This window comes from Mirounga angustirostris, unplaced genomic scaffold, assembly GCF_029215605.1.
Source record: "Mirounga angustirostris isolate CCGP_5_RB_7025 unplaced genomic scaffold, mMirAng1.0.hap1 SCAF_14, whole genome shotgun sequence".
Lineage (NCBI taxonomy): Eukaryota > Metazoa > Chordata > Mammalia > Carnivora > Phocidae > Mirounga > Mirounga angustirostris.
Window position 1 is genome coordinate 16,440,617 of NW_026991722.1, and position 14,054 is coordinate 16,454,670.

At 43.6% G+C, this 14,054-nt stretch overlaps 1 protein-coding gene across 13 annotated transcripts in view; it reads right to left on the minus strand.

Moving 5' to 3' along the window:
• The window catches only part of ZNF532 (zinc finger protein 532), a 107,296-nt gene that overhangs the window by 19,071 nt on the left and 74,171 nt on the right, over window positions 1–14,054 (minus strand). For all 13 annotated transcript variants that reach the window (XM_064578825.1, XM_064578824.1, XM_064578820.1 and 10 more), the window contains 2 exons: window positions 13,449–13,611; window positions 9,032–9,313 (listed from right to left, as the gene is read on the minus strand). In XM_064578825.1, the coding sequence (XP_064434895.1) occupies window positions 9,032–9,313; window positions 13,449–13,611 (445 nt within the window). The remainder of the gene's footprint in view (window positions 1–9,031; window positions 9,314–13,448; window positions 13,612–14,054) is intronic.

Below are 14,054 nucleotides of genomic sequence, written 5' to 3' on the forward strand. Positions count from 1 at the left end.
TAGACATTCCTCTTCAAGATAATCACTGGTTTTTATCAGATGATCTGTACAGACATCTGTAAATAAGCTCAAAAAGTAAACAAGCAAGCACAAAGATCAAGAAAGCTACCATTAAAACCCACCGACGATGGGTGATTTGCTCCCTGGTTCCAGTCCTACGTCACACGTTAATCTTTCCAGCTGTCTAGTTTAACCGAATTGATGAGGTCCTGAGGCTGGGCACGATCGACTGCTCAGGCGGAAGGTCCGAGACCACATGACCCCACAGAATGCCGGCATGAGGACAAACGTCACACAGCCGCTGAAAGGCTCTTCTGTGGGTGCTGCTTGTGCTGCTTCCAGCTCTGCAATTCCTAGGCTCTGAGGGCTCTGAAGAAAAAAGGCCTCTATGTACACAGTCCCTCTTTCTTCCCTGACAGCCCTTCCAAATTCATATGGGCAGCGTACACGGGGAAGTCGTGGGGCTTGCTGAATTAATGAATTACAGAATCAGGCAGAATCTTCCTCCTTGCTCCAGTCTCGCCTGGGGCACTGGCTCTTCTTCTGCCAAACAGGAGTCTGTTCTCACCCCTAACCTGGAGACCCACACCCTGACCTCGGGGTGGAGGGAAGGACTCCTGGGTTCCAGCCCTTGGCACAAGTTAAAGTCTGAAAACGGCCCCGCAATCCTTCTGGGTCTGAAGTCTTCCTGTCTATAAACTGAACTGAGTGGGGATTCGTGAGCTCTCAGTTCCTTTCTAGCGCCATTTTACAATTCCTTAATGTCAATAATAGCTAGAATGGCTTTTCTTTCCTTCGCCGCCCCCACTTGATGGTATGCAAAATTGTTTTCTGGTTGCTCTGGGCTTGGAGGGAGTATCAACTTAGAATCCCACGCGAAATTCTTAAAATCTAAAAATCTGGTCTACCACTTGGATTTAGGGATGTATTTTCCAAAAGAAATTAACAAATGCATGTTGCAATCCTGAATTGGGTCATAAAAGTCTACCCACATAATACAGCAGGTCCAAATACTGTACCGATGTTCTAAAGCCTAACGACCACGTTCAGCACTGACTGGACGAAGAAACCTAATCCCCGAGCAAATCTGGGAACTTCAAGTCATGGAAGAAACTACTCTCCTCCCCCAGCCCCATGGGCACAGGAAGGGACAGGGCTTTGACAGATAACAAGAGGAGGGGTTGTGGGGGACATCAGTCTGGGGCGGTGGAAGCAGACAGATGGAAACTGCTCGTCTGTGCCAGTGAGGGAATTAAGCCCCTGACCGCAGGCGACATTTTTCATAAGAAATGTTCTTAAGCCCGCAAGGTCCGGTAACAGTGACCCAGAGCAGACGGGCTGGAGTCTCGTCTCTCTCCCGTCCGGCAACAGCACCCGCCCACTGTCAAGGGAGCTTTTGCCTCCTGAGCCTCGAGAGATAAACAGGAAAAGCCCGAGGAGAAAGTGTCCTCCTCAGACTCCAAAATGAGAGCAGGCCCCGTGGGCAAGGCACCACAAATGCCCGAATGTCCGTAAACATCTTAAGTCACCGTGGTGGTGGGCAGTACCCAGCTCAAACCAGTGACTGCTTGCGTGCCCTGCTGGGGGCTGACTTTTCAGAAGAGCGCCGTATGAGCTCTACTTCAAGTGCAGAGATACAACTTGGTGTCTGTAGTGCCCGTGCTCTAAGTGATTTTCCAACACCTGTTTACTGAGCCCACACTGGTCCATTCCCTTTGGGGCCAGTAATTCTGGCCAAAGGCTTGCATCTGCCGGGCGGCACGGTAAAATTAAAGGTGCAATCTATGGTTGCAGGATGGAGGGAGGGTGATTGGCCCTCACTGAGGGTCCCAACAGCCTAAATAACCAGCCCCACACACCACGCGAGGCCCGCTGTGTACTTTCATTCATTTCGCAATATTGACCAGGCTCCTCCTTGTACTCACTGGGATTTCCCTGCCCTCAAGGAGATCACAGTGGGTTGAAGGCAGAAAAACAAAATTTGGAATAATATATTCTTATCTGAGTCACGTTTTCTAAATAACTTCTTAATCTTTCTCAAAAACATTTTATTTTTCTTCGTTTTTCTGTCCCTCATGGAACAGTCAGTAAATTTCAGACATGGAAATTAGTTGCCCACTTGTCATCTCATCTCTGAATTCAGAGTGCCAAATCGAGTTCCTTCTCTGCATCTTTGACTCCACCTCCGTTCAGTGAAACAAGGCCGGTATCCATCTTCGGCGGGTGCAGGGCCCCTGAGCACACCAGTCCGTTCACCAGCCACTGAACAGGTGTGATCCACGTTCCCTGTCCCTCCCTTCCCATCGGGCACACAGGAGCACACACTTCTGAGGCCGCTACAACTGGGTCTGGTCACGCGACTCATTCTGGCCAATGACGCACTGCGTGTCACATCCGGAATAAGGGCGTGTAAAGGCCAGACTGGATTCTCCAGTCTTTCCTGTTCAACCCCTTGTGTGGAAGCTGGGGGTGGGGTGGGGGGGCCTGAAAGAAACCGCCTTGATCACTGAGTCTATCAGTGGAAGGACAGCTGCCCCACCGGAGTGCTCAAAGTCACAGCAAACTCGGCATGTGCAAGAAATAAACTTTTATTGTATAAATCAATGGGCTTTAGGGGATTTTACTGCCACACAGGATAAATCAGGGGGGCTCTCAAAGGGTAGACTTGTAAGAAATGCAGATTATCAGGTTCCAGCCCAAACCTACTGAATCACAAACTACTGGGGTGCAGCCCAGCAACCAGTCTTTTACCAAACCCTCCAGGTGATTCTGATGCACAGTCAAGTTTTGGGAACCACTAACTAGAATATGGTGCCAAATCAAAGGGCATTAGCTTCCTTGATATGAATGCTGTATCTCTGCAGCTGCCAAGAGGGATGGGTTGTATTAGGATCGTCAAAAGCCAGGGGCACCCGGGTGGCACAGTCAGTTAAGCATCTGACTCTTGGTTTCGTCTCGGCCTGAGGGTCGTGATATCAAGCCCCGCACTGGTCTCCACGCTGAGCCATGGAGCCTGCTTTCGACTCTCTCTCTCCCTCTGCCCCTTCCCCCAAGTGCTCTCTCTCTCTCAAATAAATAATCTTAAAAAAAAAAACAGTCAAAAGCTAGAATGATTGCTCATATTGCTCTTTCTACTTAAAAAGTTCCATAATGATCACTGATCGTGTAGGGCAGCAGATGACAAAATGGCTACAGATAATTATCACAGATCACCTTGTAATTTTCAAGATCTGACCAGTACAGACAGCTTTCACTTTTTTATTTACTATCAGGTTACATAAATGCAGAATGTGATCTGAGCTCAGATGTCATCTCATTGAGGGGACCCTAATTTGACGTTCCCAGAAGACCCCTAAAGCAACCAAGAAAGAATGTCAGAAGGTACATGAGCCCCTAAAATTGTACATAAAATTCTGTGTATTTGTACATTTATCTGGGAATGGGCTCATAGCTGGGATGAGATCGTCAGAATAATGATACTGACAAGCTCATCTTCCTGTTTTTGTATTTGAGAGTAAGGACACAGGGAAGATGAGAGGATTTCTGTGGTCAAAAAATGATCTAACATCCAAACCTAGATGCAACTAACACAGCACCCCTTTCCAAATGGGCAACATCACAAACCATGGAAGCTACAATAATAAATAGATTTAGAACTTGTCCTTAAAGAGTGTTATGATGTAAAAAGACAGCTAAAACCTAACCATAACAAAACAATAATATCAACTTTAGAAAGTGATCGATTTTACACTGGTTTCTCTGTATGGAAGTTCAGTTAACAATCGTTTCTAAATGTGACAGCTTTGGGGCGCCTGGGTGGCTAAGTTAGTTAAGCCTCCGTCTCTTGGTTTCGGCTCAGATCATGATCTCATGGTTGTGGAAATCAGGCTCCACACTCGTCAAAGAGTCTCCTTGTCCCTCTCCCTCTGCTCCTCACCCAGCTTACATGCTCTCTCTCAAATAAGTAAATAAAATCTTAAGAAATAAATGTGGCTGCTTTATTTATTTCTTTCTTTATTTAAAAAAACTACTCTTGTTTAAATGGCTAAAATAATGATTTGGCAAATTGTTTTTAAATTATTACATCTCTATAAATTTTTATGGATTATCTGCCCCCAATTTTTTTTAACTTAATATTGGATTACAACAAATTACTAAAAAAAAAAAAAAAAAAAATTGAAAACCACTGAAAGTGGATACTGGATTTGTATTAGTAAAAAAATACATATGCATTAGAGAAATAAAGACACTAGCTACTAAATAAAGAACTAGCATAGCTGGAACTACGTTTTTGAATCTTAAAGACAAAGCTACTGAAGATCTTTGTTCTGATGTGGAACTCCATACAAAATATTTTTAGTAAAAATTTTTTGGATGGGAATTGAGGAGAGAGGAAAAAAAATCAGAAACAGTTATTGAAACAAAAAGAGGCCATCTTAAAAGAGACAACAGTGAATTATCCTGACGTAAGTTTTTAATTTATGCCAGGTGGGCTTATTCCTAACTCAAAATCTTTTCTCCAAAATAATTATATTAGTAGCAATAACACCAAAGCAAACTGCTGTATTGTGGCTGGCAGAATGTGTTCACGTTATTCTCGAAATTATATATACACATAACATTTATTTTTTAAGGCATGATTACAGTATTAAAAACAAATATCCCTTCACGGTGCAGTGAGTCAGAAGTTTACGTAATGATATTTCACTGGGTAGTCCGGTGAAATCAGATCCTTCCAATAACTTCTCGCCTGGTGGAAGTAAAAAATTATGCTCTCCTGGGACATTTAGTCAGATACAATTTTCAAATCCCTCATAATTTCATATTTATGTCTCACCTTAAATCCAAAAGGACTGGAAGCTGCTTATCACCTCACAGGTAGTTCCCTCTAGGTACCTACAGCACAGGACACCTTGCACTCACTAAATATGTATTACTCCCATTTTAAAGAAGAGAAAGTTAAGTCTAAAGGGGGGGTAAGATGTCTTCCAAGTCAGCACTCATTCTTTGATCCATTAATTCGAGAAATATTTATTGGCTTACTATGAGCTAGGGACAGAAGGCCCACAGATATTTTGGATGGGAACTTGAAGAGAGGAAGAAAGCATAAAGCATCTATTGGGAGAAAGAGGTGAGAAGCAGCCTTCACAGAGGATAAGAGTTCTGGTAAGGAAAGCACAGGGTGCCGTGGATACACGTAGGAAGAAGGGACCAAGGAAGGCTCTCCAGATGAGGTGATGTCTAAGCTGAGACCCAAAGGACTAAGAGTAGTTAGACACCAGAGTGGCGCGTTCCTTCAAGGTAACGACCACCACCCGAAAAGCCCCAGAGACGAATGGGCGAACGGTGTTTCAAGCAGGTGGGGCAGGGACGCCTGGGTGGCTCAGTCAGTTAGGTATCTGCCTTTGGCTCTGGTCATGATCCTGGGATGCTGGGACTGAGCCCCGCATCAGCGGGGAGCCTGCTTCTCCCTCTCCCCCTACCCCTCCCCTGGCTCATGCGCTCGCGTGTGTGCTCATTCTCTCAAATAAATAAATAAATGAAACCTTTTTAAAAAATAAATTGAATAAAGCAGGTGGAGCATTTGCGTTTGTCCAGCGTGCCCCATGCGAGATACAGCTGGCGGAAGGGGGATCAGGGGAGACCCAGCAAGCCGCCGGACAGCTGAGGCCAGTGGGCACACAACACTGCGCATCTGGAGCTGCACTTAAGTCTCTCTGGCTGCAGAGGGAACCTTCATCAGGCAAAACAGAGTTGCCTGAACAAAGATGGACAACGGGTGGACTACAAGGTATGAAATGCATGGAGGAGGGAGCGGCCTGGGGAGAAGGAAGGAAGTGTCAAGTCAGGTCGCACACCAAGCTTTTGGCGGCAGAAGCTGGGGGTTGGGGGCAAGCCCGGGTTCCCTGTCGGACAGGCTAAGAGCGCCTGTGAATTATCCAAGAAGCTGAAATACTTGATAAGTGGTTGGATTTGGGGACTGGAACGCAGGCAAGAAACCACAGCTGGAGACAGAGATTTTTGGAAGTTATCTGCACGCATATACGGGAAATGAAGTCACAAGAGTAACTGAAATTTCCCAGAGAGAGAGAGTAGACTGTTTCCAGGACAGAAACCTGATGGGTGCTCCAGCAATCGTGAGAAAACCCAGGAGGGAGAGCAGTATTCAACACTTAGAGTAGAAAATGCTTTTAGGAAGACCTGCCAATCATGTGAAATACTGTGCGGGCGGCGGCGGGTAAAAATCAAGGTAAAGACCGAAAAATGTCCAGTTGCCTTGACAATAAGGAGGTGGGTATGGTGAGCTGACACCCAAAGGTGGGCAAGGAGGAAACAGGAGTGGGAAAGTACAGCCGGCAAAGTACCTGCTTGGCCATCGGAAAGGAGGAAAGAGAAAGGGGCAGACAGCAGGAGATATGAAGTGTGGGGGTTAAATGGACCAGAGGTGACGGGAGTATTCGGATAGGAGGGAAAAAGAAAAGAACGGGAACAGACAAGGAGTCTGTAGGTGGGCTGTCTGGGAGTGCAGCGTTCCAGTCTGGTTCAGAATGGCAGAACTTGATCACTGGTTTCTGACGCACGGTCAGCCCTCTGTTCATTTCACTGGTTTATATGAAGACATTTCTTTCCCTTCCCCACCTCCCTTTAGTTCTCTCCGGAGGCCGAGTGAGCAGCATGGAAACTGAAATCTAATCTGATCTGCCTCCTTCCAAAAGACAGCATCTCAACTTCTTCAATGCTAATCCTAAAATCCTACTAAGCCCAACATTTCCTCTGGATGAACGGCTGCTTCTAACGGAAATACATGCGCTGCGCACGGCCCACTCAGGGTGGGGTTTGACGCTTCTGTCCTAGAGCAAGTAGCTCGAGCTAAGGGTTAGACTTCATCCCACCCAATCTGTCTCAGAGCTGTCCCTTCATCTTATATTCTAGATCCAGTAATTGTTGGATGTGTAAGATAAAGGTAGTTAAAAAAAAAAGAAGAAGAAAGAATTTTGAAATGTTCCAAGATGGATACAAAAATCTCAGATGTATAGGAAATGAAAGCACTGGACTACTAGATTGAGGTCTGCTCCTGTTTTAGCATTTGTAAAGTCCAGTTTAGGTGCCAAGAAAAAAAAAGCCTTTTCCTAGAATCACCACATCAGGCTTGGAAAGATAACTAAAGGTAGGGTATTCATGCAGATTAACCAAGTACTGCCCCTTAAAAACTACCCCATATTTGCAATGAACATTCTGGAATGCCGTGGCCCACTTGGAGAGCCTAAAGGTGCGATGATTACCGTAGACCATGTGCCAGCAGAGCTATATATATTCTGTTAAGTAAGTCATTTTTACGTGAGGAGACACTGAATTAAGTGTAGTCAGACCAAATAAAAACATGTCAGCCACATGAGCTGCTCAAATAAAATAGTATCAATGAGATTATGAAGTAATGCTTGAAACACTTAATTTAACAAACTTTTTTTAAAAGATTTTATTTATTCATCTGAGAGTGAGCAAGCGAGCGAGTGAGTGCGCGCTCCGTGCCCATGAGCATGAGCAGGAGAGGGGCAGGGGCAGAGGGGGAAGAAGACTCCCTACTGACTAAGGAGCCTGACCCAGGGCTGACCCCAGGACCCTGAGATCATGACCTGAGCCAAAGGCAGACGCTTAACCAAATGAGCCACCCAGAGACCCCTAATTTAATAAACTTTTCAAGGATCTAGTGTATACTAATTACAAGCCAATTCCTAGGTACTTTTTACACAGGTTCCCCAAAGAAAACGATTTGGTTTTCCTGCCTTAAGTTAAAGCAGTTAAGATGGTTTCTTTAAAAGTATGCTGGGGGCACCTGGGTGGCTCAGTCGTTAAGCGTCTGCCTTCGGCTCAGGTCATGATCCCAGGATCCCGGGATGGAAGCCAGCATCAGGCTCCCTGCCCGGCGGGAAGTCTGCTTCTCCCTCTCCCACTCCCCCTGCTCATGTTCCCTCTCTCGCTGTCTCTCTCTTTCAAATAAATAAATAAAAATCTTTTTAAAAAATAAATAAATAAAAGCATGCTGTATCTAAACCCAATGATGGATCATAGTATCACTAAGAGAAAGAAGCTGGTATTAGGTGCCTCAGGATTCGATACAAAAATAATACAACACCTATTTGTATCTAAAAATTCAACCTGATCTAATCAAACTTCTAGGAATTATGGGATAAAGAGAAGCAAATAAAACAATGTCAAAAGGAAACAATTACCCACGTCCAGAAATGTGCACAAATATCTACAGGACGTGTAACCCAATTTTTCCAACAAATCAACAGCAAGTAGAAAAATAAAATAGAGGGAGGGCTACTACAGAATAAGAGATTTAGGTTCTCCAAAAATCAAATGCAGTGCAGATTCGTTCTGGATCCTAACTGAAACAAACCAACTTTAAGACTGCCGGAACAGGGCGCCTGGGTGGCTCAGTCGTTAAGCGTCTGCCTTCAGCTCAGGTCATGATCCCAGGGTCCTGGGATCGAGTCCCACATCGGGCTCCCTGCTCAGCAAGAAGCCTGCTTCTCCCTCTCCCACTCCCCCTGCTTGTGTTCCTGTTCTCGCTGTGTCTCTCTCTGTCAAATAAATGAATAAAATCTTTAAAAAAAAAAAAAAAAAGACTGCCGGAACAATATTACAAAATTGTCTTGCTGGTTTCGTGAGGTCTAATAAAGGGTATTAAAAAAAAAATCCCTATTAGTTGGAGATGTGTACTTATTTAAAAAAGAGAAAGAGTATATATAAATATTGCAACTCAGACTTTTCAGTGACTTTGAGTTACAGAGCTTCTCCTGGATAGCTTAAGGAAGGATGAGGTATCCCTTCCTCACTACCAAACTCAGGAAAGAATCACATTAAGTTATACAGATACTCCTAACAGTTTCCCAAACATCAATTTCTTTTTCTCCTTTCTTCCTTATTTGTTAATTAGTGGCAGAGCCGAGCCAAGGACCCGAGTGTTAGAGGTCTGCCAATCCTGTGCTCTTCCTCGCACCCATGGGTGGCCTCTTGCTCTTACCTTCCCGTGCTCCTTCCTCACGTGGGAAATGTAAACATCTCTCTGTGTGAACAAGCGGTCACACTCCCAACACGTCCAGCCAGGACTGGCTACTTTCTTGGGTTCCATGGATTTTTTCACAGGTGACGGAGACTTCTTTTCCAATTTCTCTTTCCCGTTCATGGATCTCGTATCCTCTTTGTTTTGATTTGCTGAATTCTGAGTTGCAGGCTTAATGCTCAAAGGCAAGTTTATACCCAAGTTTGGAGGCCCTTCAATACTTTTCAATGTTCCATGCATAGACTATGTTACAAAAAGAGAAGAAAGATCTATCACAAATGGTTACCATGGAGAGAAGCACATGTAGACTATTCTTAACACATTACAGATATTCGAAAAGGATTTTATATTCATTCAGAAACATTTCTTAATAGAGCAAGAAGAAAATCTAAGCAAAATATATACTTAAAAAGAGACAGAGGGGAATTAACTTTTATGGTTGCTCTAAATTATGCATTTCTAGTTCCAAATAACTTCTGAAAGCTTATTTGCTTGTGCCATTTTTAAATTCTTAAAAAAAAAAAAAAAAGCCTTCTGCATGGCATCTAAATTATTCCTGGCTGTCTATCCTCCCCCAGTGAACCAGTGAGTCCTCTCTGCAACAGACTCTTTCTGGGGAAGAAGACGCTTACTTTCACACCTACCCAGAAGCATGGGACTAGGCTGATGCACGGGTAGGTGTTCAAGACCCCCAGCCAACCATCTTTCACAAGCACCTGAGACAAGAGCAAAGCCTTCTCCCTCCCTTTCATACCTTCCACATTCTTGGGACAATTTTAAGAGTTTGGGTTTTCGTTGGGGTTTTTTGGGGGGTAACGTCAATATCCCTACATCCTATCCCGATCTATCTCTTCTTACCGATACCACCCAGACTTACACAGTAGATACTCAAAAAGCCTCTTACAATTGCTCAGCTGTTTATTATCATTAACATAACAGCCACAACAGCTATCCCACTTAAACTCGAAGGATTCCAAATTCTACTGGGGTAAAATTGGTGCCATGTGATTCTAAAGATCAGTGTGCTTTGTTTTGTTTGTGTTCTAGAAGCAGAGTCAAAAAAAAAAAAAAAGGGAGCACGTAAGTCTGTGCCTCAGTGTAGAATTTATCTTTGAACAAGGCCTTCTCGTGTTGCCAGCCTTCAGGCTTGAGTCCTGAACCTACAAACCCTACAGAAAGGCACATGACACACATTTCCTCAAGGGCTCTAGGCCTCCTACATCCCACAGGTCCGCACTGAGTAGATGCCGGCTCCATGTTCCTTCCTGAATGTTTGAGTCCGAAGCGGCTCCCTCAGGGTACTCTCCATCATACCTTCCCAGGCAAGGTCACCTCTCGTCAGTGCAGAGAACTCGCCAACCCTCCTCACTGTCTTACCCGGGAAGGCAAAAGGGGGTTCAATAATTTTCTCATGAGCAGGGGTGACAAGTCTATCCAGAGGATCCTCAAACTGGTCTCTAAAAAAGGGCCTGGGGGGGGGGGGGGGGGCACCTGGGTGGCTCAGTCGTTAAGCGTCTGCCTTCGGCTCAGGTCATGATCCCAGGGTCCTGGGATCGAGCCCCACATCGGGCTCCCTGCTCTGCGGGAAGCCTGCTTCTCCCTCTCCCACTCCCCCTGCTGTGTTCCCTCTCTCGCTGTGTCTCTCTCTGTCAAATAAATAAATAAATAAAATCTTAAAAATAAAATAAAAAAGGGCCTGGGTGGAAAACGTCTCATGTTCTTGGGCACATGAAAATCTGCGGCGAGGCGAGATGTGATCTCGGGACAGCCAAAATCCAAGCACTGCCACCCCACAGGGCAGAGACTTTGGGGTTTCCAATGGCCTTTTTCAAAACAGAAGCCAAGTTTTTACCTTTTTAACCATTTAAAGCCCAAAGAAAACAAAAGCCAAAATCTTCTAGTAAACTTTTCCTAAGTTTCTAGGCAAATATGTTTTTACGAACTAAGAAGTTGAGGAGAGGCTCATGTATTGAAGTGTTCTTCTGTGAGTTGGCCTTACTGTGCCCTAAGAATTACAGGAAAGCGGCAAAAAGTTCTGCCGTGACAAGAGGACAAGGCCATGTGTGCCAAAATGGGAATTTCTACTTTACATCATTCCATTTTCACATCATGAAGTAAAAGTAATATCATTTATTAAAAGCAAAGGTTTTTTTTTTAAATAAAAGAAATACCACCTAATTCTTTTAGAAATGATTTTTCCTTAGGTCCTGTAACAACAAATAACTTGAACAATTGTAACTTGAAAGTTTGCTTTAAATGTAAATGCCAACATGCATACAGGGAATCCCACACAGTGAATAAATCTATACTCTGCAAGAAAAAATGATACGAACTGGATTAAATTAGGCAAATAAAGATCTACCTTTAAATGAATACGTACGGAGGGCAGGGAACACTGTTCCTGTCCTGCTTTTCTCTTAATTTCTTCCTCAAGAAAAACTGAACAGCACAGGTATTAAGTGATATAAATAAACTCACAAGAACTAATACAGATCTTAAAAATAAAAACAAAAATAGGATGCCCCCAAAACTTTATTCCTACCCATCCCCAAACACATAAAGGCAGGATATTTTAAATGTATAGGACATACTTGAAATGAGAATATAAGTGAGTATTCTCAATGTTTTTCGTATCATGTAGTCTCGTAAAGGTTCAGATGAATAAAAACAATTCTTTCGTCCTTGTGGCCACAGGATTTTGCCACTCCTCTTCAGTCTCTATTCTTGGAACCTTGTATTCCTCCAAATTCACTATTAACACAAGGAAGACCCTAACCACAAGGTCGATGACCCCACTTCCAGATGTAAACATGAGTTCTAGAAAGCAAATACCTTAAAAGCCTCTTAAGAAGTAACTTTTCTTTCTTTTTTCTCCCCCCTACCCCCGTAAAAACTATGTTAAAATATTTGGGTCTAATTCCAATGTCACTACATTTTTATGAGCAGTTTTTAGGGTTGTTGTTTTTTTCCTGATCATTCATTAAATAAGTATTTGTTGTCAAGACAGTTTCGTAATTTTAGTGAAAACCTTTAAAATATCTTAAGAGGATTTTACTGTGTACTTTAAGTGATAATGATGAAATGTATCTCCCATGCATTGACTCACCAGAGGAATGCCAGAGAGCCACTACCTTAGCCCGGCCGCCAGTGAGCAGACCCTCCAATGAGCAGACGTTAGGTTCTTTGCAATAGGCAGTTATGCTACGTGAGCTCACATATGCTCAACACAGGAAATTTCAAGGATTAACAGTCCATTCATTTAACTAAGATGAGACTAGACGAATTCAGAGACCTGATCTGTTCACCTTTCTTGTATCCCATATTTAAAAAGAGAAGAACTAAGAGGAAGAGAGATGGAGTTCATGATATCGGGCCGCCGTTGCCTTCTCTTTTTAAAAAGTCAAGTCACTTTAAGCTCTGAGAGCTGATGGATATTATCTCCTAATCACACAGGAATAAAATTGCTTAACCTTTCACAGTGGGCAGTTAAGAGGCTAGGACTAAGCACTGTCCTTCATGAGCTTAAAAGGCTGTAAAGAGATTTAGGTGCCCCTTTTGGGGCTTGGAGGGTGGGGGTTATCCAAACTGGACATATATTCATTTCATTAACTGAATACTTGCCAGGGGCCAGACACTGCTATATCCTACACATTTTACTGTCAATTTACATGCAACCTTGATAGAAAAAAAGACTAAAAAAAAAGATCCAGGGGCATCAATTATAATGTAAATTAACCGCTTACATAATCTCAAGGGAAAACCTTTATTTTTCTAAATACACCAATATTTACAACGAATTAACACAATTCGTCAGAGTCCCTGTCTATTTCTAAATCCTATACAACACAGACTTCTCAGAAAAAGTAAACTTCAGAGTCATCATTTTCACATGTAGGGAAAAAAAAGAACCCTAACACATTTTCTTTGAGAATCATTTGTTACTCTGCACTGATCTCTCACCGCATGCAGATTGGGACTCGGGAATAAAAAGCATCAGTCAGGGGCGCCTGGGTGGCTCAGTCGTTAAGCGTCTGCCTTCGGCTCGGGTCATGATCCCAGGGTCCTGGGATCGAGCCCCGCGTCGGGCTCCCTGCTCGTCGGGAAGCCTGCTTCTCCCTCTCCCACTCCCCCTGCTTCTGTTCCCTCTCTCGCTGTGTCTCTCTCTCTCAAATAAATAAAATCTTTAAAAAAAAAAAAAAAAAAGCATCAGTCAAGTATATGATGGCAGTATTCTGTAAATTGCTCTGTACCAACAACCAGCATCCATCCCTTCCCTCTACAGCATGCACGCTTTCTCTTCATCTGCAGCGCTGCCTTGACTTATGATCAATGAATGGGTCTGCAATTTACGTAAAGGACACAAGAGATGCGCACACACCTTGATATGGTCCATCATGAGTTGCTTCTGTGCATATAAAAGAGAACAGTCTGGACACTTGAAAACAGACACCTTCTGGTTTTCGATGTGTTGGTCAAAGTGCCGATACAGCAGGGTTTGCAGGGTAAAAACAGTGTCGCACATGGAACACTTATATATTATTCTAAAACAGAAGAAGTGCGTGGAAATGTCAGTCAGCCCTCGTCTCTGAAGCCAAAGGAACTGCTACTTTACATCTCATCTCAAGAATTCAGGTGGCAGGAGCAGCGAGAACACATAAACACGGTAAAAAGAACAAAACAGTTTAGCTTTGAAACAAACTTTTAGAGGCAACTGGCGTCACTCAAGTGCAGATCGCATTCTGAGTAAAGACGCATTCAACCACATTTGCATAGAAGTCTAAATTAATGACCATTTTACTACTTACAGATCTATAGCGGATACTTGTTTGTACAAGATCTTCACTCGTTAGTTACTTTAACACAGAGCAAAAGCACTCTTGATTTTTTTTTTTTTTTTTTACGTATTCTTTAAGAGAAGACAAGGAACGCAGCTGGGTGGTGGTCCCCTAACTTGAGAAAGCATTTGTTAACGAACTAAGTAGGG